Genomic DNA, 26,508 nt, shown 5'->3' on the forward strand with positions numbered 1-26,508 from the left:
TCTGGATCCTGGGAGAAGCCTCCAATTGTTTAAACTTCTCCAGCGGGGGTGGAAGCAGCAGCCCAAGCCCCAGGATATATCACCCAGTGGTTTGCATTGTCAAGATGTAAAACCTTTGGGGAGGAGATACCGCCCTAACCAATGGCTAATAGGTGAGGGAAGACCAGGTCTGGCTCTTTGTCCTGCTGGTTTACGTGACTGCTCTCCAGACTAGGTTAAGCTAAAGTGGAGCCAGGCCAGGAGTAGCCCAGGAGCTTCCAAGGACCCTAAGTCAAACCAAACCACTGCTGGGACTGTTCTCCCCTGTATGCAGTGTTTAGTTATAGCAGATGGGAATGGGGGGCAGGGGCAAGTCTCAAGAAACAGTTGGCATAGCATACGTTCAACATGGGCAAAGGCGCAGAAAGGACCTCGGGGACAGCTGCCCGACTGCTGCATGTCGTTACACTTGGTGGACTTGTAGATCTAGAGAAAGGTGAAACGGAAACAGGGTTAGGACTCTGAGGCAGGAGAGAGAAAGAGAGAGAGACAGAGAGACAAGAGAGAGACAGAGAAGGCTGGGTGGGGGCAGGGGAGGGAGGAGATGGGCCTTACTACACTCTGGTCTCTCAGAAAAAGGAATCAGGCCAGGGCTCTTCCCTCTGTGCAAGCCTTCCTTGTCTTACTAGTTGTTGGCACTTCCATCTTTCTCTTTTCCCATCCTCATCCCCTCCATCTCTTCTGTGCCTCCTAAAGGCCTCTTCTACCACATCTACCCCACTTCTTAGAAACACAGCTTTGGAACCAGGGAGCAGCCTGTATGTTTTCCTTGCTGCCTGTTGGGGAGGTCTCTGCAGAAGAGTCAGTCCAAAAGACTTACTCCTGGCCTCCTCTCCTGGATTTGGTCACAAAGCTGCTAACTTGGCTATTCCAAAGGCTGGCCCTGGCTCAGTCATTCTGTCTATGGTGGGAGGCAAAATCACCAAATTTCATAGTTAGAAAGCACCTCAGAAGTAACGGGATCTTGGGGCGGCTAGATGGCGCAGTGGATAAAGCACCGGCCCTGGATTCAGGAGTATCTGAGTTCATATTTGGCCTCAGACACTTGACACTTACTAGCTGTGTGACCCTGGGCAAGTCACTTAACCCCCATTGCCCGCAAAAAAAAAAAAAAAGAAGAAGAAGAAATGGGGGTCCAACTAGAACCTGTAGCACTCATGATGAGGACTCACTCTCCAGCCTGCAGAGCAGGCCACTGCACTCTTGAGACAGCTCTGATTACTGGGACACTTCCTTCTAACAGGCCTCAGTCTGTCCTACTGAAACTTCCATCTATCTTCACTAGTTCTGCCCCTCGGATTCAAGCAAAATAAGTCTATTCTCTGTCCCTCTAAATATATAAGAGTAGTTACCATGCTCCCCTCCTTCTTTCCAGGCTAAATTCCCCTTACCCCCATTAAAAAAATCCCATTACGGGGCAGCTAGGTGGCCCAGTGGATAGAGCACCAGCCCTACAGTCAGGAGGACCTGAGTTCAAACCCAGCCTCAGACACATAACACTTACTGGCTGTGTGACCCTGGGCAAGTCACTTAACCCCAATTGCCTCACCAAAAAAAAAAAAATTTTTAAATCCCATTACAAGATCCTATACTGGTGGTTTCTAAATATCTTCACCAATCTGATCACTTTCTCTGGACAACTTGTCAATGTCCTTCCTAAAACATGATACCTGACACTGAAAACAATAATACATTTCCCCCCTCCCCTTTTCTTGGATCTCTTTGAAATACAGTGGTATAGCTAGGTCAAAGGGTATGCACAGTTCTATAGCCATTTGGGCATTGTTCCAAATTGCTGTCCAGAATGGATGGATCAGGGGGCAGCTAGGTGGCACAGTGGATAAAGCACTGGCCTTGGATTCAGGAGGACCTGAGTTCAAATCCGGCCTCAGACCCTTGACACTTGCTAGCTGTGTGACCCTGGGCAAATCACTTGACCCTCATTGCCCTATACCCCCCCCCCCCCAAAAAAAAACACCCCAGAATGGATGGATCAGTTCACAACTCCACCAACAGTGGATTAACGTCCCAATTTTCTTTTTTGGTGAGGCAATGGGGGTTAAGTGACTTGCCCAGGGTCACACAGCTAGTAAGTGTCAAGGGTCTGAGGCCGGATTTGAACTCAGGTCCTCCTGAATCCAGGGCCGGTGCTCTTCTACTGCACCACCTAGCTGCCCCCATATCGTCCCAATTTTCCCACATCTCCTCCAACATTTCTCATTTTCCTTTTCTCTCCTATTAGCCAATCTGATAGGTATGAGGTGATACCTCAAGAGTGAAAACATTCTAGATATGTCAGACTATAGGGACCATAACTCTGAGCTGGATATGACCCTTTCACACATGAAACCTAAGACTGCAATCACTTTTCTGGTTACCATGTTGGTGCTCACATCAAGTTTGTGAGACACTGAATCCTGAAGGCCTTTTTCACATGAACTTTTGTCTAGCCAGGCCTTCCCCATATTTGAGCTCCAGTGTAGGGCTTTATTTACATTATCCCTATTAAATTGCATCATCTATGATTTCAGCAAGTCATATTATTCCTAAAATCCCAATTCTGTCCCCCAAAGCATTAACTACTGCCCTTCTCAACTCTGTCAAAAGGCAAACTTCATATCTAGGCCTTTGGCAAGACCATGGTAAGAATACTGAACAGAATGGAGCCCAGGAAGGAGCAGCATGGCCTTCCATATCTCTTCCTAGGAAGTTACCCATCCCATCCATTCAACACAGCTTGCTGGGGCCTGGGGCTCAATGAATTCTCTAGCCATCTGAGTGGAGGCCATGTAGCCCACTTCTATTCATCTTGTACAGGAGAACCACTCTGTTCACAAAGGTCAAGAGAATGGTTGAAATGAATTTAGCCAGTCATTTGCTCAGTATAGATAATCCTTCTGTGTAATTCAAGCCTGAGATAAAATCATGGAAATTTCTCCCCAGTCTTTAACCCTAATAATGTACTTCCTTTTATGCCAGAATACCCTTCCCTTTAAGAAGCATGATCTTTCACTGCCTAACCTGATGATGGTTCATAATTTATATTCCACTTTCTAAAGGTCTTTTTGTCATCTGCCTACTTGAGTCAGTGTGTCAGTCTCAGAATGTAAGCTCCTTGAGGGCAGGGGCAGTATTTGTCTCTTTGTATGGTGCCCAGCCACATGCTGTGCGCCATCAAAAGCACAATAAAGTTTTTAGGCTACTAATAATGATGATGATGAAAACCAGGAGGAGTTTGGTGTCTTTTACTTTGGGAGAAAAATATAGCCCAAGAGGGACATTTTATGATATCCCAAACCAGCATATTCCTACCCGCCAGAGTATCCTAGCCTTGAGATCCCACAGAACCCCCCTTAAACCAGCGAGGAAGGTCCTAGGAAGGAGAAAGGGAGGGAGATATGCTGCCCTCATACCTCCGGGTGGAACTGTTGCTCCGTTCGAGTATGACAGTACTGGCAGGCATCTCCATTTTCACATTTGCCAGGGTCGCCCCACTCATCCCCGTGTTTCACACTTGGGCAAGGGGAGGACCTGGGCCAACGAGAAGGAGACAGAGGGGACAATGAGCCTCTCTTTTTGGGGAGGGATGCGTGTGCCTCTGTGTGTATGTGTATGTGTGTGTGTGTACAAGCGCACACATGTGGTCATATAAACAACGGTAACAGAGAGGAAAAGGTGGGATGCCTAGGGAAACACCCACAATATGGCCCCCTTTACCCATTGACCCACAGAAAATAACCATGTGTGACTGTGAGAACTACCTGTTTGGCTCTTATTGTTGTGGAAAATGTCTGTATTCTTATCATATGCCTTAAGAAATTTCACATAATGAAAAATTATAAAAGGGCCTTTTGGAAAACCACTCCCCTGGGAGCTAGTGAATTAGTTAACCTGAGAAAAAGCTGGGGAAAGAAGCCGTTAGTCACCTATGTGGGGGAGAGATAGGTCCAACAATGGGACTCAGGGTGTGGGAGTGTCCAGTTGTACAAAGGATCAAGGAATTAGAGGAACTGGAAGGAGGAGGGTGGCCCATGAGGGCATAAGCATTGAAACAAGTATGGTAACAGGCTCCAGGAATGATGGTGCCTCCTAAGGAGGTCATTCTGCTATGAGGGAAGCTAGGGCAAGATGCTGAGCTTCATCCCAGGTTATTACAGCTGGCCAGTGAATAAACAGCTGCAGGATGAACTGGCCCAGACAGGCTAGACGTGAGATATGACTTCCAGGACAGATGGTGACTTCTTGTTCTGGGATGGAATCTCTGGGGTCAAATAGAGAAATAGCTTCCTGAATCAGGGTTCCTCAGTTCAGGAGGATGGGAGGAATAGGAACAGGATTGAGGTACTCTGAAACTCTGCCAGCCAATACAATCTGTGACCACACTGCATTTGCTGTGTTACCCAGTTCCTTTCAAAAACCCCACCGTTGGCTTGGTTAATGGGAAAAAGAGAGTTTGTCAACACTTAGATTAGGATAACTGTGGGGAGATCAGAAAGAAAGCAGGCTAGAGTTGATATAAAGGTGAAAGTTCCAGATAGGAGACTGGAGAAAGTTGCTACTTCTGATTCCTTTCTACCTGGGGTTTCCTCTTATAAAAATCAGACAACAAGAAAATAAACTTTTGAAAATAAAAAACAGAACCATTCATGTGGGTGTGCATGGTAACAATATCAGTAAGAAAGAGTGTTAAATGCAAAGAGATAGGAAATGTTCTCTAGACTGACTGCCCCCTGGGCCTAGGAAAACAGAGCAACTTAGAAGAGACAGTAAAGGGGAATGATGGAGATGCTGGGGCTCAGCAGTCCCCACACAGTACAGATAGGATGATCCTTCCACTTCTGCCTCCTGTAGTTGGCCACTTTCCTCGAGCAGTCTGTATTCTATAGGAAAGGCCGCTGCCTTACCACCACTTTACCCAGTAACATCCTGCCTTCTGCATTCAACCCCAACCCTGAGCTCATGGGAGAGCTAGCAATGTGGTCTGCCTAGCTCTGGCCACTTAAAGTTCCTCCCCAACAAGGCCTCCCTGTTATTGGTAGCCTTTCCCCCATTCTCGTTTCCTCCTACACCAGGTCCCTGATGGTCTGCCCTTGGCTTGGTGCTCCCCAAGGCCCCCACCCCTCCCACAGAGGAGACAGCTGCAGCCGCGCAGCTCGGCTTAGCCAACTCCTGCTGGGTTTCTCCCTAGATGGTGAGACCTGGTACTTATGTTTCCTGGGGCTCCGCCCGTCTGTCTTTGCTGTTATGGTAGTACGGGCAGGCGTATCCCTGGCGACAGAGCCGAGGAGGCTTCTGCACTGCTCAGCTCTTGTAATTCCCTAGACATAGGTTGTGTCTGCAAAGTGAACAGAGGGCGGGCTCAGTCAACCATTGGGACTGGGTCATAGAGTCTCACACTAGTAGCTGCAGTGGAAAAGGGTGGGACAGCTTCCCCAGAGGTGGCCTAGCAGATCCTGGGAGACAGGCCTACTGAGCAGTATTCAAGGGCTCAAGGCACTGCAGTTCCTACTCCCTGGGATTAATGTGAGAAGTGCAGGCACTGGACCAAATGTCTCCACTGTCCTCTGAAGTCAGGCCACCCTGGTGAGGAACACAGTCGCCTGCTTTTGAGGAGTTTAGAGCTTAAAGAAGGAGACAAGACACAAGGAAACATGTAGAGAAACATATAAAAGACTGTAACTTGTGGAAGCTGGACGGAGCCAGATGTGTGTTTGTCTTGAATGCCCATTCACACACTGGGCAATCCAGGGAAGTCATCAGAATGAATGAGACCAGCCAGGGTCCCTGGAGGTGGTGCTCCCGTGTTTTTAACAATGGGAAGGGGTGTGCCCTGGCACAGAGAGGGAGGAGATGGGAAACATTCTGACTGGGGAGATGGCCTGTGTGAAGATACAGATGTGGCCATGGACAAGGTCATGCACTTGGGGAGAAGTTCACAGCTAGGAGGGAGGGCCACGGAGAGCACAGCCACGCCTCGCTCCTCTGGCTCTTACCTTGCCACCGTGGCTCCTCACTAAGGATTTTCTCTATCATGGCGTGGCTTGCGGCCACAGCTGACTGACCCTCAATACTCCCCTCAGATGCGGTCTGACCATTTTGTAAGGCCTCCATGGCCTGGAGCTCCCTTGGAAGAGAACACAGAGGAGACAGAATGGGAGGTATGTTGAGTATTAGATGTTGCAAAGACAGATGAGTACGTGGTCATCTCAGAGGGACACTAGATGAGTGACAAAGTCCACCCTCCTCCTTCTAACTCTTCTCCACATGCCCTCCACTGCAGAAGGGCACCAGCAGCTTCTGCAGAGCCTCCCTCCCTTCGCTGCTTGCCCAATTCAGGTCAGTCCTGTGCCTGGCCCACCTGATGTCATAGACAGGAGAGCGGAGATCATGGGGCCCATGGGCAAAGGCGCCAATGCAGGCCATTTTGGTGCAATTTTCTTTAGAATCAGTCTCATGGATGCAGATTCCAGTTTTGTAGTAGCGTAGGTGGTACCGTCGCTCGGGGTCCCCTGTGGTTCTGTCAGGAATGGGCACCTGAAAACCAAAGAGAACACATCACCTGCTTTACCAGATTCTGCCCTACTCTGTCAGATTCTTTTTCTTAAATGGCAAGGCGGCCCACTGACCCCTGAGAGACTGTCTTTTTCCTCTATGATTCCACAATAGAATATGTAAAAATTAGACTGATACTTAGTACCTTCCTCAGCCCACAGCTCTTCTCACAAATCAACCAGTTACTTTTCTACTCCCTTGCTGTTGGTTTGGTTAATGCTGCAAAGGATAAAAAGAGAGCCCAGCAAGTCCTGCCTAGTTTTATGGTGGTTTCATGGTCTCTTTTTGGCCATATATTTGTTCTTTACATGACTGGTCTGAATTAGTGTCAGAAGCAAGTTTCCTGAGAGCAGGGACCATATGTGTCTCTTGCTGGCCCCCAGCCTCTTGCCATTGTACCATCAAAAGTACAATAAATACTTTGGGATGACTGATGATGAAAACCATTTTTTGAATGACTTAGTGCCTTTTCAGCCCTGCTCAGCAAGCCCCCGAGTTTACCTGGTCCAGCAGGCCAACTACCTTTGGCTAGGGGGTGCGTTTGGTATGTGGGGGCATTCAAAATAATATTGGGGGCTGGGAGCCAAAGCAATAAGGACATGTCCCCAGGGCCCCTGTGAGGTAATCTGCACTGTTGGTCTTCTTCCCACTAGGGAGGAGTAACAATAGTCCATGACCTTAGAAACTCTGATTCGTGCCTGCTATTCCAAGGATCTACCTGGATGGCTTTCAGAATATCTGAACACAAGTCCTAGTTACAATCTGGTTCCTCTGTGAGCCTCTCCCAAAGTTGCACAGGACACCTTACTCATCTCCCTCTGGCAGAGGCCTGTGTCTCATCATACTTGGTGCAGTAGATGTCAGGGCTAAGTTGAAGGTGCCATCTCGGCGCGGATGGACCTACGGCGACGCTGGTTAACAAAGTGCCAGTGGAAGCAGGTGTAGGGCCGGTGCTGGGTACATTTGTGCTGCACAAAGAGCGGGCACTGTTCTGTGCGAAACTCCTTTAGGTACCTGGAGAGATGGCACACAAGAGGTAGGGGAAGGGGAGAGAGTTTGGGGGATGGGGACCTCTTATACTCTTTCTGTCCCCAAATTAAGCTTTACTTTACATTTAGGAGTCAAATATCAAACTCCTGCAAGTTTTCAACCTCTGGCTTCAGCCCTGCTGGGACACAAGAAAGAGCCAGAGATCCACGTCCAGACCCTTGGCCCAGACTTCTTGCCAGACTTCCAAGGCCCTGAGACTGGAGGGACGTACAATATATCCTCTCCTTGGGTCAAAGGGAAATAATAGTAATGGCAATAATAATGATGATATAGTGATTAAAGATTCTGCAAAGTGCTTTACACATAATGTCTCATTTAATACTCACAACAACCCTTTGAGGTAGATGTATTCTCCCCATTTTACACATGCTGAAATAGGCTGAGAGAGAAGTTAAATGACTTGCTCAGGGTCATACAGCTAGTAAGTGTTTGAGGCAACACTGGAACTCAGGTCTTTCTGCCAGGGCTTTCTCCACTGGCTGTCCCAGCAGCCAAGGGCTAATATTCCTAGCAGCAGATGCAGGCCTGCCAAACTGACTTTTCACTAGACCCAAGATCCTGATTATCAATCTTCCTTGCCATGAAATAGGGAAGGGGTGACTTAAAGCTGCTTGTATCCCACCTAAAGAAATTGATCCTAGGGTCCTGAAGGATGTTAAGATCACAGAAGAGCCTGGGAGGCAGGAGCCCAGGCTGAGCCCAGGAACCTGGGATTCTAAGCCTGGCATCCAAGTAATTCCATGGAGTGAAGGAGATAGACTCTTACCTGATTTCCCTGTACATGAATGGAGGATCAGGGTGAGCCACTTGGCCTCATTAGTATATCAAAGTACAATTTATGAGCATGCTATGGCAATGCCTGAATCCAGTCATTTCCCAATCTCCCTGGGATGCTTAACCCCTCCCAGACTCTGCCTGTTCCAAAGGCTTCTCCCAACCCCTGCCCCACTTTCAGTCCTAGCATCAGTCCTAGGGACCCCATGACTGGAAGAAAGGATGCTTAGATCTGCTCTTGACTTTTCCAGACAAAGGAAAGCATAGTCAAGGGCTTCTGAAAGGGAAACAATTTTTGATCTCCAGAAAGACTATGAGGAGCTGTGACCACAGAGCATGTGCTCTTCCTTTGGACTGCTAACTTCTGTTAATTACAGGCTTGCCTGGCAGGACTCCCTGAAGAGATATAAAAGACAGGCAATTATCCAGGTAAGTGGCCTGTAGGAGGAAAGTTTCACATCTGACTGCCTTGCTTAACTTCCCTCTTGGACAGGGAGGGGGCTCTCCCTGCTGGCATCCATCTCATGTATATCTATACAGGTACTTGGATATTCCTGACACTCACCACCTTTTTTTTTCTTGCTTCCTCCCACATTTCATCTGGACACCTGCCACACTTCCTGCTGCCCCAGCTAAATTAGGAAGGATGGTGGCTTGCTCCTGTATCAACTCCTCACCCTAGTGACGCACTCACTCTTTTTGATGTCATCCCTTCCCAATCTCCCTCAAGCACACTTACCCCCATGGAGAAGGTGAACACCTTCTAGTCTGTTTTGTGTTTTTATTCTGCTGACAGTATATCCAGCAAATGTGTGTCCACATCAGAGCCTCTCTTAGGTTGTAAGCTCCTCAAGGGAACCACCTCCTAGTGGGCTATGGAATGCTCTAAGCACAGCGCCACATGCAGCATAATAGTCCTATACGGGAAAGAACTGTTTCCCTTCTCCTTGCCAACATTTAGAGAGCACTAGACTCCCTGAACGCTCCATGGGGAGAAAGGTTTGACAGAACATCGAGTCTTATTGTGCTGGAGGGCTTGGAAGTCATCCAGCCTAACCCCCTTACTTTATGGAGAAGGAAACTGAGGCCCACTTGCCAGAGACCCTACAGCTGGTTAAGGGAAGAGCTAGGACTAGATCCAGCCCTGATGACTCCTTCTTCATAGTTCCTTCCACTACACTCTACACACTACCGACTCTCAGAAGTTTTGTGGGGGAAAAGACCGTCAGGAAAAATGAAAGTCGGCTTCAGAAGATGATGTGGAACAAAGCAACTATGACTTCTGTTTTGATTATCACAGGGGGCTCAAGAAGAAGCTGGAAATTAGTACCTGATGGAGACTCTGGAAGCAGCTGAGGACATGGCCCAGGTGGCAAGACCACACCAGCTTTGGGGCATGGGACTTTCATAAAACCACAACAAAATATCAAAATTGGAAGGAAAACCAGAGGTCATCCAGTCCAGTCAGAATCTGAAGCATGAATCCCCATCTACAACACTGCCAACAAATGGTCATCCAGCCTCTGCTTGAACACCTTCAAGGACAGGGAACCCATCTCCTGGAAAAGCCATTTCACCTTTGGCCTAATTATTAGCAAGTTCTTTATATCCAGCTTAAATATGCTTCTCTTAGTCCAGCTCTCTGAAGGCAAAAAGAGCAAATCTAATCCATCTTCTAGGTGCCAACTTTCCAATATTTCAAGTTTCTTCCACACAAGTCTTCTCTAGACAAAAAGTCCTCAACTTCTCCCACTAATACTCACTCAGGACACTTCAAGGAACCTGATCAACCTGGCTGCCTCTCTTTGCATGAACTCTAGCTTGATAATGTCCTGCTAAACGTGTTTCATGATTACTTACTGTAAAGCATTTAAAAAATTCCTTACCCTGGAAGTACCAAGAGGAAGGTATGGGCCAAATTTTGTGAATGAGGGATTAAATGCCAAGGTTGGAGGCTATGAATACTAGTTTCAGGAATATCTATAGCTGGCCTCAAATGGCCTGATTATGTAAAGAAACTCCATGTGAGTCTGAAATACTTTCTAGAATCAAACATTTTTCCTATATACTCTTGCGTTTGTTTTTGTCATAAGGAATATAAAAGCCCAGAGTTCAATCTCCTCATTTTACAATTGAGGAAACTGAGGCAGAGAGGAGAAATGACTTGTCTGGGGTGTTTCTGGGCATGTTCGTTCCTATGCTGTGTGCTCCATTAAAAAATACTTCCTTAGGGCAGGGCTCTGCATGTAGGGATCAGGCCCTGATGCAGTACAGTTGGAAATACGTATCAGAAATAGGATAAAATTCAACTTAAAGACACATTTATTAAGAGCCTACTACGCATAAGGTGGGAAGCAGCTCAGTGTAGTTGAAAGAGTACTGGCCAAAGCACTTGAGCACGAGTCATATCACCCTGTTAGCAACTCTTTTTTTTTTTTTGGCAGGGCAATGAAGGTTAAGTGACTTGCCTAGGGTCACACAGCTAGTAAGTGTCAAGTGTTTGAGGCTGGATTTGAACTCAGGTCCTCCTGAATCCAAGGCCAGTGCTTTATCCACTGTGCCACCTAGCTGCCCCCCTGTTAGCAACTCTTAAAGACCAGTTGCTGATCTGCATCAGTGGAAAGAGTTTATACACTGGGTGTTCTCTAGACTCAGATGAATCATCCCTTCTGAGTTGAATATGCTACTGCAGTCAGTAATTCTTGTACTAGTAAAGCAGTGAAACCACTGGCAAAACTATTCTACTGCCAGGCTCCTACACTCTGAAGTTATTCCCTTGCACCCCAATGCCTAGTCCTTCTCTCTCTCTCATCACCTTCGTCTGCCTGAATCTCTTTCTTTGCCCTTCATCTCCCTCTCTTCTGCAGTTCATCAGCCCTGTCCTAGTTTTACTTCCCTCCTCCAACATCGTTGATCCCTTTTCAAGAAGGCACTGTACTCCCACCTCACATCACATGCTTGCTAGTCCATCTACAAGTCCCACCCTCCTCTGTCTCCAGCCCTGGGTCACTCTGTTTCCTTAGTTCCGGCTTGGGACAACAATTCATATATATTAGTTTTTGGTTGTGACTCCTTGTTATACAAAAGTAGTTCCCAAATTCCTCTTGCCTTCACCTAGAGGATAATCCGATATCCTAATTTACTTCAAGGCCCGAGGTTATCCATCCTAAACTAATGTCGATCTCCCCTCATCCAGACCTCAAAACTTCTCTGTTCTCCCAGATCTTCTTATCCTTTCCTCTAATCTTGAGCATGAGGTAGTCCACCTTCTTGTTGAGACTAAGCCCTCCACCTGTGCCCAGGATCCATCCTCTCTCTCATCCTCTGGGATGTTATTCCATCAATAATTCCCTGCCCTACCTCCCCCACCTTGTCTTTCCCTCTTTGACTTCTTCCCCTATACTTATAAAAATGCTCAGACCTACCTGTCCTTAAAAAAGCTTCTTCCTGACCCTGTTATTCCCTTTAGCTATCATTCTAATTCTCTTCTCGATACTGATAAATTTCCAGTCCTCTATGCTTAATGGCTCCATTTCTCCTTTGCAATGTGGTTCCCTTACCAATCTACTGAACTACTCTTCCCAAAATCTTCATTGATAAATTCAAAGGCCTTTTCTCAGACCTTTCCTCCCCCCGTAGCATTTGACACACATGCTCCATTTTCACTCTCTTCTCCCTTCTTTTTTAGGATGCTACTGTCTCCCATTTCTCCTGATTGACCTCTCGTCCTTTCTTCATCTATGCTTCTGGTACCAAATTTGAATGTTCTCCAAGGCTCTTCTCCTTTTTCTACATTCTCTCCATTGAAAATCTCATCTGCTCCCAAGGCTTCAACTCTCATCTATCTGCAGATGATTCCCAAATGTATATATTTTGACTAGAACTCCAGTCTTGGATTCTTAACTGCTTTCTTTTCTCTACACTAGGCATCCTTCAACCCATCCTCATTCAGCAAATTGGATGTGCCATTTGAATCTCAAATTCATTATGTCCAAAACTCAAATCTTCCTTCTAAAACCTGTTGTCTCCCAACCTCCTTAATGCTGTTAATAACATCCTCTTCCTCTCAGCTCAGCCATCGAGCTTCAAAACCTCAGAGTCCTCTTTTATTCTTCTCTCTTCCTCACCCCTCCCATCCAATCAGCTGCCAAGTACTTTTTTTTTTTTGGAGGGGCAGTGAGGGTTAAATGACTTGCCCAGGGTCACACAGCTAGTAAATGTCAAGTGTCTGAGGCTAGATTTTAATTCAGGTCCTCCTGAATCCAGGGCTGGTGCTTTATCCACTGTGCCGCCCAGCTGCCAAGTACTTTTAATGTTACCTGGGCAGTACCTCTTGCATTCATCCCTTCCTCCCCTCTTAAGCAGCATCCTACCACCATAGGTCACTTTTCAATCCCTAACAATTTGGTTTACAACCGCACTCACTATTCTACAAAAACTACTATCAAGGATTATCAGTAACCTGAATTGCTAAATACAACAACACTCAGCAGGATTTGATAGTGTGGACCACTCCTTATCCCTAAACACATTTCTCATTACTACCTAGCTGGCTACTCCTCCTCAGTCTCCTTGGCTGGATCATAATCCATGTACCACTCCCTTTGCAAAGGTGTTCTGAGCCTGTCCAGTGCCTCTCCCTCCCTTCCTCTGTCTCTTCCCTATCCTTCTCTCACCAAACTCTCTTCTGTGCTGTAATCCCACTTCACCAACAGCTTCTGCTAGATATTGCCCAGGGTCACACAGCTAGTAAGTGTCAAGGTCTGAGTCCAGATTTGAACTCAGGTCCTCCTGAATCCAGGCTGGTGCTCTATCCACTACGCCACCTAGCTGCCCCAAGAAGTCATCTTGATGCCGACTTTTCCCCTTATCCCCCACATAATCAGTTGCCAAATTCGACTTATTCTAGCTCCATGAAGCTCTTGCATCCATTTCCTCTTCTCCACTCAAACAGTTGCCACCACCTAGGCCCTCTAGGTCTCCTATAATAGTCCCCAAGGTTGATCTCCCCAACTTCAGTCTTGCCTTCTCCAAACCATTGTCTCTACCAGAGCTTCTTAAACTTTTTCCACTGCAACCAGTTTGCCTGAAAAATTTTTATGTCACCCCAGGCATATAGGTACATAAAAACAAGTATACATAACCTTTAACTGTTGCCAAATTTTTTGCAACCCCCACATTCAGTTACGTGATCCCATATGGGATCACAACCCACAGTTTAAGAAGCTATGATATATAGGATGCTGCAAAATTGATATTCCTTAAGTGCAGTTGTGACCATATGCTCACCCTACTCAAGAAGCTTCGATGGGCCCTTCTTACCTAAAGGATAGAATACAAACTCTTCTTTTTGGCACTGGAAGCCCTTCACAAACCTGACTCTAACCTATCATTCCAAACTGACCTTATGTTACTAACCTTTATAAACCTCCTCATTTGGGCTAAATGGCCTACTTTGCCATTCTCTTCATATACCATTCCATTTCCTATGCTTTCACATAAACTGTCGCCCAATGCCGGAATGAACTACTTCCTTCTCTCAGCTTCCTTCTTTTCAAAGTACAGGTTAGGTGCTACCACCTTTCCTGATTTTCCAAATGTTGTCCCCATCCTTACCCCTAAAATTATTATTATTATTATTATTTTGGTGGGGCAATGGGGGTTAAGTGACTTGCCCAGGGTCACACGGCTAGTAAGTGTCAAGTCGTCTGAGGCCAGATTTGAATTCAGGTCTTCCTGAATCCAGGGCCAGTGCTTTATCCACTGTGCCATCTAGCTGCCCGAAATTATTTTTTATTTACCCCCGGAGTTAATTTGAATTTACTCTTATATATCTATGTGTATGTGCTTTTCTCCCAAAATTAAACTCCTTGAGGGCAGGGAGTATTCATTTTTGTCTTTTTATTCCCAGTGTCCTGGCATACAGGAGGCATTCAATAAATGCTGTTCAACTGAACTGAATATTCCTCCTCCCTTTCACTGCCATACTCCTAGAAAATGGTCATCTCTGCTGATTGCTTCCACTTCTTCGTGATGACTTCTTCTTTCTTTTCCAACTTTGAAATCTGGATTTAAATCAGAAAAGACTGCTGAACTGTGCACACCCACTGATCCAATAATACCTCTATCAGGTCTATGCCCCAAAAGGATTAAAAAAAAAAAAAAGAGGAAAATGACCTGTGTACATTTGTTTATAGAAGCTCTTTGTGGAAGCAAAGAACTGGAAATTGATGGGCGCCCATCTATTGAGGAATGGCTGAACAAATCATGGTATAAGAATATGTCAGATTCATATTATTGTACTATAAGAAATGATGAATGGACTTACTAGCTTTGTGACCCAGGGCAAGTCACTTAACCCCAACTGCCTCACCAAAAAAGAAAAAAAAAAAAAAGAAATGATGGATGGGATAGTTTTGGAGAAAACCTGAGGGTTTTTTGAGAGTTTTTTACATGAACTGATGCAGGGTAAAGTAAGAAGAAAACAAGAACAATTTCTACAATGACAAGAAGACTGTAAAGACCAACAATTTTGAAAGACCTTAAGAACTATGTTCAACACAATGACCAACCATGATTCCAGAGAACCCAGGATGAAACATGCTGCCTACAGAGGTGACAGACTCAGGGTACAGATTAAGAAATATATTTTTTGGACATGGCCAATGCAGAAATTTGTTTTGTCTGAATATGCATATCTGTTACAAGGGTTTTGCTTCTCTCCCCCATGCCCACAGTGGGAGTGGAAGAGAAGGCAGGAGAGAAAGAGAATAGATTTTTGACAGTTGAAAAAAAAGTAAATGTTTTTTTAAAAGGAAAAAACGGTTTGCCGAAATTGTTCCTCCTCCAATATCTTATTATGTCATGGGGGTGACCCTCAAAGGCCATTCCAGTAGAAGACAAATTCTGACAGGGCCTCTCTTGTCGGAAAGTCTTTCAGTGTGGTTCTGGTTATGCCTCATATCCAAAGCTGTAGAGTGATAAATTTTCAGTAACTCTTGAGAGGTAGTGTTTGAAGTAGAAATAGCACGAGATTTAGAGACAAAAGATCTGGGTTCAACTGACAGTACTGTTACTTATTACTTGTGTGCTTAGGCAATTTACTTCCTTTATCTAGGCCAGTTTTCTTATCCATAAAATGAGGGGGTTGCCCTGGATTACCTGTAAGATCCTTTTCATTTCTAATTCCTCTCACTTTAACAAATGTTTTACTGAATTCCCCATAAAACAGCATTGTACAAACAACTGGAATTTTTCAGAGGGCAGTTTAAATATTACTCATATCATTTATAGTACTTCATACTTTAATAGCTTAGTTTTAGAGAATATTTCAATATATTTTCATTTAATCCTAATAACAAACCTCTGAGATAAATAATGCAATTACTAGCCCTATTTTACAGATGAGGCTTAAAGACATTATGAAACTTGCCTAAATTCATATAGCTATTACGTGATTTAAACCTCAAGTTTGAGGACGCTAAGGCTAGTGTTTCTATTCTACCTTTGAAATTAAACTGGAAAAAACCCTTCCTTCACACATTACATAGTAGTCCAACCTTGATCTGAATAGGAATACCCTCTATAATATACCAAGTAGTGGACATAGCCCAGTAAAATGTAAGCTTCTTGAGGGTAGGGACTATTTCTTGGTTTATCTTTGTATTTGAGTTCCTAAAACAGTATCTACAAATGCTAGGGTAACAGAAATTAATTCAATCTCTTAACTATTGCATCCAATGGCTTTTTTTCACAATCTTTGGTTTCCCTACCCTTTTGCAGCTTTCAGCACTGTTGATATCCATTCTCCTGAATCCTCTCTCCTATCTTCACTTTCTTGACCCTGTTCTTTTCAGGGTTCTCCTCCCATCTATCTGACCACTCCTCAGCCACCCAATTCTATACAACCAGCCTTAATCTTTCTCCTGAACTCCAATTCTGCATTACACATTAATTATCTCTACTGGACATCATCTCATTGACTGTTGGCATCTCATATTAAAAAACTGTAAAATAGACTGATCATTTTCTAAGTCTTCTTTCCACCAAACTCTGTTTCTCTTAAGCATGATACTATCTTTCTGGTCATCCCAATTCACAACCTCCCCTCTCCTTCATTCTTCCAAGCTTAATCAGTTACCAAATCTTGTCTAATCTAACTCTCTGACATCTCCTTGTATCTGTCCCTTCTTTCCATTCATGGGACTTACCACTGTATACCTTCAGACCTCCATCATTTACTGCTCTAGACTATTACAACAACCTTCAAACTAAGACTGCCTGCTTTCCAGGCTCTCTCCTTTCTAATCCATCTTCCATAGAGCTGCCTAAATAATTATCATGGCAGAGGTCCTAACCATGTTGCTCCCTGGTCAAAGACCTTTGGTTCATCATTGCCTCTAAGATAAATTACAACTTTAGCTCAGGAACTTTAGGCTCTCCACAATTCTGGCTCTTACATACTGTTCTAATCTTACTTCATACTATTACCCTTTGAGAATGCCAGCCAACTAGACTAATGATCCCTGAATTCAACACTCCTTATCCTCTTTCCAGACATTAGGATAGGATGTCTTCCAGGGCTATAATATACTCCCTCCTCACCTCTGCCCCTCAGAATTTTGTCTTCCCCGTTCAACTCAGCTACCTCCATTGTGACTCCTTCCTTGATCCCCTCCCCATTTATTCTGTGTTTTTCTCCTTCCTCAAATCACCTGGTATTATTCTTATTACATAAACTCCTATAACCCCAAGGGCAAGAACCGCTTCGTCTTTGTATCCCTAGAGTCTAGCAGAATATCTTGCACATAACATGGTTAAGTGAATTGTCAAATTGAATTGGATACTCAGAGAGGATCCATGATGTCTTCCCAGACCAAGAAATATAAGATTACCCAATCTTTCCTATCTCTAGTCAGGAGAGAAAATGCTAAGCTTTCACTTAAAACTACAAATAAACCTTCCCTAAAGACTATAACTAAGAATTAAATTGGGCCGGGCTTCTTTCTCTCCTCTCCCTGCTGATCTTGGGCATGTGTATGGGGGAAGAGGGGTTAATAAAAGTAACATTCTCCCCCCCCCTAAAAAAAAAAGCAGGGCTGGAGGAGAAGCAAAGGACCAGACCTTTGGTCTGGATAATCAATTCCTCTACAGGACCAGAATTGGACTGTTTATCTTAAGATGTCAACAGAAAATTTTCTATTGGAAATGCTGAAATCCACTTTAGAAAAAGAGCTTTTCAGGAACTGCAACAAAAACCCCAGGCTGGGTTTCAACAAGAGACATTAACCATTCAATATTTTTTCCTGTTCCAAAGGCCCTAAACCCCTGGGCCTGACAAGCCACAGATGATATCCATTTACCAATTCAAACAACAGCTCCAAAAAATAGGCCTATAGGCCCTAAAAACCATCTCTTGAAGGCAGTCTTTCTTCTCCCTCTCCCTAATTCTCCACACATTATTATTTCTTGGGAATATTGGTGCTCCACACCAAAGGCCACTGAGACCCATAATAGTGTTATGCTGACAAGTCCTCACTGACTTAACAAGGTTAGGGTAAGATATGGCTAATGGCCAACGTGGGAAAGACTTCCACCCAAAAGAGGTGGGAAAAGATAGACAAGGCAGAGGGAGCAAGGTCTAGATCCTAGTTATAGCTAATGAGAAAGTTACAGTGGGAAGAGAAATGGTACTTTTCTGCTGACAGCTAATTTTCATGCCAAAACAAAGCAGTTCCCCCCTTTTTAGCACAAAATTATTTACTTATTATCCATTTTCTTCACATTGATAAACTTTTATTTTAGCAGGCTACAATAATGTCCATTCTGGACTCCCCTAAATCTAGCTTCAACTTGAAAGTCAGATTTCTGTTTCCAAGTTAATAGCAATCATCCTAAATAGGTCTCAATTACCTATTTAGTGCTAGGTTTTCCTTTCTAATATCATCAGTGAAGTGACTTGTACTACCCTCAAGTGCAAGTTAAATCAAGGGAATTTCCTAATTCATTAATATACAGTGTTAATTAACTATGTTGATTGGGTTGTACTTGTACTGTCAATTAGCCTTTAAATTGCAGAATCGGTTTTAGGGATGAAAGGGATTCTTGAATCTCTTACTAGGTTTTGCAGTATCTTGTGTGGTTGGATTGGGGGGTAGGGGATAGGGAAGAGGGGTATTTGCTGAAAGCAGAGGAATAAAAAAAGTTTGAACAATGATAATTAAAAAGGGTTTCAGATACGGCTGATAGTTGTAGGGTGGATGTAAGTGTACCCTCACCCATTCCTCTGTCTCCTCCATCCTTCACTACTAGATGTTCCTTGTGCACAGATCTAGTTATGATTCTTCTGCTAAAAAACCTTCAATACCTACGGACTGCTCTTGAATAAAGTCTAATTTCTGACATTTAAAGTCCTCCCCAATCTGGTGCCTCTACCTTTCCAGGTTTCTCTCATGTTTTTCTCCTATATGCACTCTAGAACACTGGTCTCCAAACTTTTATGGATTACATATCCTATCAGTAAAAAGATAACATTCCTTTGAGCACAAACCACCAATATATGTATAGTTATTTATTTATAAATTATATACTACTCTTTTGTATACTGCAAAATAGAGAAAATCAGAAATGAGATAAAAATTGAATAAACAATATATTTTTAAAAAATTCATCTTATTAATGGCACAAAATCTTTTTGCTCTCACTAAAAATATACTTTTTTAAAAGCGAGAGCAATGTGACTCAATATACTTCGTTATTCTGGAAAATCTTGTTTTAAGCTTTTGTGATACAGCAATTTAAGGGTCTTGGTTCTAAACTGAATTTGTTTTTCTGATACTTGGTTTTATTAATGGTTGTTGTAGCTGAAAAAACTACCTTATAGAGATATGGAGATCTAAATGGGAGAGGGTACACTTACTAAATCATGATACTCATTTTTCAGTCCCATCCACCAATTATACAAAGGTTTTTGTTTAAATTTGGCTAATAAATTTCCCTCTTCTATATATTAGGAGGGGTTGGGGAAGGGATAGTCTTTGGAGGTCAGATCCCAGGTCCAGAAAACATTTGTAGAGGGGGAGAAAGGAGTAGCGGTAAGGCAGATGCCAAGATGCCCAAGTAGGTCCTGTTTCATGTGATAGATGGCTCTCTTCATTTGTTTCTGTTTGGTCCAATGGGTGGAGGGGGGTGGGGATGGGGAGGGATAGGGAGTTAGGGCTGCAGATCTGAGAGCATTTTGTGCTTAGCTACTTGAGTCCCAAGGCTCACTGGCAGCAATATTTGCTGACTCTCAATAGCTGTTGTGCCTACTCCTCTGGACTCTCTATGCTGCAGCTTTCCCCAGATAGCTCAAGCCTCCCTTTTTCTCCTGGGGTGGGGGGCCTTGGACAAGGCAAGATGGAAGTGAGGAATGATTGCCTGGGGAGTTTCTTAGAAACACAAAACTTCTTGATTTAATGCAATTATGCTTGAGTACATACAGTACAACTGTACTTAAAATTATACAACTTATACCAGTGTTAAGTCAACTGCCCTATGCAGTGATACTGATAAAACATCTTTCTGAGAAAAAACAAAACAAAATCTTTCTGGTTGAACTCTTCAGCAAGCAGAGGCAGGGAGATGGTGGGTAAAGAAAGACTGTCAGCCTATCTTCTGGTAAGGACTCTTCAATATAGTCCAGCATAGCAAGCAGGGGGAAGGGTCTAGGACTAAGAAGGAGTTATGTGACTGCCATTCTAGCAGAGCCCAAAGCAGTATAGCAACAGCAGGTGGCACACAGCATCTCTCTCCAAATCGATTTTCTTTATACCCTCCCCCCCACCCCCCAAACAGCTCATCTTGCACACTCCTACTTTGGAGACCTTTAGAGTATACCTCAGCCAAACAGGACTATGCTAGTCTAACTCACACACTGTACTTTCCTGCCTGTCTTTACTCATACCTGTTGTTTCATATCTGGGGATGTTTTCTTTCACCATACCTATTAAATCCATCCTTCAAATTCAACCCAAAAAGCTAACTCCTATATCCTTCACCAATCCCACAGGTCAATAACGACCTAGATAACACTTTGTATCTCCCTAATTATGTAAAATTGTATTTGAAAGTAACTGTTGCTGATTATAAACTCCATGAAGGTAAGGAGTATTTCTTATCTAAATTTTTTATCTACAGCATTTAACAGAGTACTACTCTCAGAAGAGGGACCTGATATTTGTTGAATTAATTTTTGTTTGGGGGTAGAGAGCTCAAACATATAGTAGATACCTAAGGGTTTTTTAAGTTCAATTTCTTTCCCAAAGTCTAAAGTCCTTCATAATCAGTGATGCTAGAGTCACTGACCTAGCAGAAAAAAGGAATAAAAGTTTTACATGTCCAAACTTTTTTGGTTTCTCCTTTAGTAAAAAATGTTTAACTGAAATTTTTCTTTTAAAGTGCTTCCTTCCCAGTGATTAAAGCAACTCTTGTAGTTGTATGTCATTATCTATTCCCAACCTTTATATGTTCTAAGACTGAGGTCCTACTACTTCAGGCTTGGTACACACAATGGGAAGCCAACAAAAAGTACCATTTTTCTCTGGTTCTGCTTCTCCCAAGTAATTACTCCTGGAGCTATATGGAAGACTGTTAGGTGCATGACATCTTTTCCTTTGCTTGGGCCCATTCCAAAAATAACCTGAAAACTTAATAGAGAACCTACCCTAGATGTGCTGCTAAAGAATGAAGGGTTCCTTTAAAGACAAGGAGATATACTTCACCTTACAGATATGAAAAATTACATTAAGTATAATTCTTAAATACACTGGGAAATTCTTTTGCAGTACTTGAAATAACTGTAAAATTGTTATTGATCATGTCTAAAGCTGGCACACCTTTATTGAAAAGGTCTTAAACGTTTTATTATTATAATGGTGGTGAAATTTATTCTTTAAGAGCCAACTAGCAGGGAGAAGTATTTGGTCTTTGGAGCGATGGTATACCACAGGAAGGACTACTGGGAAGCCAGTTTGGCTCTATTCCTGATGAAGCAAAAAAGTAATATATGAAGCCCAAATGTAATGGGAGGACTAGGAGAGATGTGCATTTAAGTCTAACATTTTATGGAATCTACTAATAACTAAAGAATTTGTAACTAGAACATAGACAGTAAATGAGACCTTCTACTCAGAACAACCAAGTAGAAATGAAAAAGCACATTCTTATTTTCCAGAGTAGCTAAAGACTGACAAGGTGCTTTTGTCACAGCTGGCTCATAGTCTTGCATAAATGCTTTTAAAGAAGCAAAACTCCAAACGGAAAGCATAAATATCTGGTATGTGAAGATAAAACAACTGTCATTTAGCTTTATTACTACTGTTCTTTTTTTTTTTTTTTTTTGTGGGGCAATAGGGGTTAAGTGACTTGCCCAGGGTCGCACAGCTAGTAAGTGTTAAGTGTCTGAGGTCAGATTTGAACTCAGGTACTCCTGAATCCAGGGCCGGTGCTCTATCCACTGCACCACCTAGCTGCCCCTATTACTACTATTCTTGTAAAAGCTCAATTTGTGTTTTTTTTTTTTATTAAGGTATATATACTCTATGATGAAACTGGAATCTTAAAAGATAAAGAGATGGCCCTATTCTCAAAAATTTCTTATTGAATGTGTGAAGACATGATCCTGTAATTAGTATCAAAGGAAGGAATGCAAGTAGATAATTATCAGCAACTAAAGAGAGTGTATTGGCATTGTTTATAGTCCTGAATATTTACTATTGAATATTCATTTTATTCAATGATCCTTCTTTCCACATCAAAATCCGCTCCTGAAAAGAAATTTAGGAGAAGACCTTATTGCACATTTCAGGGGAGGGAATCGCAGAATGGTAAAACTAAAAGCATGTTGATAAACCCCTTAATACCCAGGAACCATGCAATGTTTATTTCTGAAAATACCTTGAAAAATACAAAATGGTGACCCCAAAATCAGAATAACTCACTGTTTCTTACTAGATGTTTTTGCTTTAATTGTCTAAATCAACTTTTGTTTCAGAACATTGCTGAAAATCATTCTTCACTTTTGAGTAGTTGGTTGAGAAAAGACTTTTTCCTAATTTCCCCCAGCTATCAGTACTATATTCACAACCAATTCCACATATACACTTTAAAAGTTCATATACATACTTACATATATAGGTACATATATACAAATATAGAATAGAAATAACTTATGATCCACTAAAAACGAGCCAAGAACCAATTCTTAACTTACTAATTCAATTTAGAATTCTATATTTTTTAAATTTTTTTTGGTGCGGCAATTGGGGTTAAGTGACTTGCCCAGGGTCACACAGCTAGTAAAGCGTGTTAAGTGTCTGAGGCCGGATTTGAACCCAGGTCCTCCTGAATCCAGGGCCAGTGCTCTATCCACTGCGCCACCTAGCTGTCCCTCAATTTAGAATTCTAAACGGTAGTAATTGTTAAGTATTCCAATGAAAGGATTTCTGAGTTAAGAGGAGAGACATATTATTTAGGTAAACCATCCCAATTTGATGCCTAATAAGTTGCAGAGATTTGGAACAATAAATATAACATTGGAACTGGAAAGGACCTTAGGAATCATCTAGTCTGACTTAAACCCCAAGAGTTCACCTCTTGTCCCAAGTCTGAACAGTTAATTAGTGGCAAAGCCCAGACTGGAGCCTAGAGGTCTATTGGGATGATCAGGAAGCTAAGATGGACTCAAGGTTACTCTCAGTCCAATGAGTATCTAATGAACATATCAGTAAATTGAAGAGGGAGTATAATGAGAGCTTAGGACTGAAGAGAGCTTTCTTAGAAACTCAAAACTGTCTTGGGAACTTACAGCATAGCTGTTCTGCCACTATAGGCAAGCAAACTGCCCCCGGGAGAGAAACACAGGCAGATTATTGTCTCCTTTCTTGGGTGCTCAGTAAATTTCATGTTACCATAGCCAAATGACCCCTATGGGCTGCTCTGGCCCCAAGACAGAAGCAATAGTGAAAGGTACACATTCTTTGGCAGTTTCTAAAACTAAGTCCACTTTTATTAACCCCTCATTTCCAATAGGCTGTTACTACATCCATGACAATGGAGAGCATATCAAGAGTGTGAAAATCAATTATCTATTTGCCCTCACACACATCATTAGCAATTGGATTCAAACTCCTGAGTTTTGTTTGTTTGTTTGTTTTTGGTGAGGCAATTAGGGTTAAGTGACTTGCCCAGGGTCACACAGCTAGTAAATTGTCAAGTGTCTGAGGCCAAATTTGAACTCAGGTCCTCCTGACTCCAGGGTCGGTGCTCTATTCACTGGGACACCTAGCTGCCCCTCCTGAGTTGTTTTTTCCTGAAATCACTAAAGGGACCCATGCAAGGTGTGACAAAATTCCAACTTTGTGTCTATTTTATTTGATTTGGTTCAATAGATACATTGTTACATATATTTCACACTTTCTGCTGAAGGAAAAGATGTGTTTGGCCCAGTGAGGTATATACATTTAAAATCCACTTCCAGCTTCTCAAGTATAGTCAGAAAAGTTGATAGACACTATGAGGAGAAAGGGAATTATGAGAGAGGCTGCAGAGACAGAGCAGTTCTGACAAGACCTGTAAGAGAAGTGTCCATATAAGCAGAGGGAATACAATTCTGACTCGAATATGCCCATTTTTGAGGGACTGCATTACTAAAGGAATTCACTTAATGGAGCATTAGCCTAGGAAATTGTTTTGGTGTTGAGTTTCAACATTCTGACAGAAACTACTCAAAAGTTTCAAGGGAGTAAGGTATAAAAGTATTCAGTAAAATTAGAGTGTGGACGGTTCTGGGCTACAGTCTGATTATAGGTAAAAAAGGCAAAATTACCCTAGTTAAGTTAATAAACTCTCAGCTATAACACAGCTTTGAAAGGAAAAGAGTAGTAATGAATATCAGTGACCTTTTGGAAGCTCTCTGTAATTAAAGTTAGGACAGGCCAAAATTACATATACCTATACACTAAAAGACCTCTTTAAAGTATCTCTTGTGGATGAGAGTAGAAACATTTTAAGTATTATTTTGCATAATATGCTTGATTGAGTATTTAATATTCATTTCACACACTAATTACTAAGCATTATTGGCTTACAAATAATTTACTTTTGTTTACAAAGTGTAAATATTTAGTCTCGTTTACATATTTCTGTGCACCTGGTTCACACCAATCCTGAAATACTGAAAGTTGTTAAGTCATAGCTACCACACACCTGGCACTTGCTAGCACCTGGCAGCAATGAAAGCAAATGTGTGTTTTTAGCTAGATTTAGAAAAGCTTTACAAAACCCTCAAATCAATCAAATTACACCAAAGGAGAGTCTATCAAACTCATCCTCCCTAACCATCAACTTGAGCTTGCTGATACAAGCCAATAGCAAGATACAAACATGGTCCTTTTCCCTCTAGCTCCCATTCTTGAGGAGTCATTTTTAACAATTTATGCTGATCATATGTCATTTAAACTACTAATAGAAAATAACTGGTTTTCATTTTCTTAAAATATTCCAAACTAAAGTGAAGAATAGGGAGAAGAATAGGGGGAAGGGGAGCAATATTTCAATAAGCTCAAATCTGACTTGATGATAGGTCTCACAGGCCTCAGTATCTTCTTTATCTCTTAAATAAATGGAGACACCAACTGGAAAAGGGTCACATTACAGAGAACACTATGAGCTTTTTAAGATGCTAGACTCCTTTCCATCTTCTCCTCCTCCTCCTCCTCCTCCTCCTCCTCAGCTCTTGACACTGCTGTCAAACTCTATAAACTGGCAAAGAAAAAAGGGGTGAAAGTTGAGGGATTTTACAGACAGTTATTCGATGGTTCTGATTAGTTGTGGTTTTTTTTAACTTACAATACTATAGCCACTGATTTCATCTTAAACAAATAGTACACATGGACTGTCCTTAATGAAGTGCCCAAATGTGCCTTTAAAAAACAATTGAAAAATGGAGTCTGCTGAGTATTGAGTAGGAATGCAAACTCCCCCCTCCAACCCCAGGAAATTAGTATGATTCATTTTCAGAAAAGTATAGAGAAAAGACTAAATTTCTCTTTTTAACAGAAAGGACCAGAGACAATTTAGATTTCAAATACATGTCTGCTGTTCTCAGTCTTGTAACTGGCATTTTATAACCAAATAACATCATACAAATTTAGCACAAGAAGCATTTTCTAGAAAAGTAGGGGGTACTGTTGATGAAAGGGGTAAAGAAGGAGAAAGGGCACAAACGAAATAGTATTTATTGTCCTCCCCGATATAAAGTTAATCCTACTTACTGACCAGGAAAATATTAAAACTTTCCATGTCTCTCCGAAGAGAAGATACTTAAAAAAAAAATGCCTGGCTAGGGGTTAGGGGTATTATATGTATAGTAGTGGCAAAGCTAAGTGGCCCACATGGGGACTGAACCCGTGACATTTGTGCAGAGATCAGTCTTTACCTAATGGTTACTATAGGCACAAAATTAAGCCAGGATCTTAAAAAGAAAAGGAAAAATTTTGAAAGGATTGGCCCTGTCTAAGGCTATGATTTCAAAATACAAATAACCTGTTTAGGAAAATAACTTATCTTGGGACTAGTCCATAGCTCAGAATTATGTCTCTTCAAATGCATCCTTACATTAACTGTCTTCAGATCTAGATTCTTTCCTGACCAAAAAACCAACCTTTACCTAAGACCCTAGGTGGAAAGACTGCAACTGTGGTTCACCCAGGCTCTCCCTATGGCTTTAATTCTCAAAGTGTGCTCATGGCTTCTAAGACACACAGGAAGGAGACCTCACCTTCAGGCATCAGGGTGTTGAAAGCGGGAGGAAGTAGGTCCACGAGGGTGTCTTGCTTTTGTGCACTTATCTGGGGCGCTACTTTCCAGAGAAGGAGCTCCTTTATAGAGTGTGCCCATGGTGGATTTCTCTAAGTTGTTCTGAGAGTTGTCCAGCTGCCCTCACCAATAAGTCAGTCTTTTGAAGGTTGATAGAAACCATCAGTCAAAGCAGATGCATATGGATTGTGGGGAAGCCTTCTTTAGTATCTAACATAGCTGGATTAAAACAAAAAA

At 42.6% G+C, this 26,508-nt stretch overlaps 1 protein-coding gene across 1 annotated transcript in view; it reads right to left on the reverse strand.

Annotated features, from left to right (window-relative positions):
• The window catches only part of UNK (unk zinc finger), a 42,114-nt gene that overhangs the window by 11,635 nt on the left and 3,971 nt on the right, over positions 1 to 26,508 (reverse strand). The window contains 12 exon segments of the mRNA XM_043963802.1: positions 365 to 465; positions 3,453 to 3,573; positions 5,242 to 5,264; positions 5,266 to 5,363; positions 5,366 to 5,374; positions 6,033 to 6,163; positions 6,398 to 6,560; positions 6,563 to 6,573; positions 7,400 to 7,417; positions 7,419 to 7,461; positions 7,464 to 7,484; positions 7,487 to 7,605. Coding sequence (XP_043819737.1) covers positions 365 to 465; positions 3,453 to 3,573; positions 5,242 to 5,264; positions 5,266 to 5,363; positions 5,366 to 5,374; positions 6,033 to 6,163; positions 6,398 to 6,560; positions 6,563 to 6,573; positions 7,400 to 7,417; positions 7,419 to 7,461; positions 7,464 to 7,484; positions 7,487 to 7,605 — 858 coding nt within the window.

This window comes from Dromiciops gliroides, chromosome 4 (genome assembly GCF_019393635.1).
Source record: "Dromiciops gliroides isolate mDroGli1 chromosome 4, mDroGli1.pri, whole genome shotgun sequence".
NCBI classification, from domain to species: Eukaryota; Metazoa; Chordata; class Mammalia; order Microbiotheria; family Microbiotheriidae; genus Dromiciops; species Dromiciops gliroides.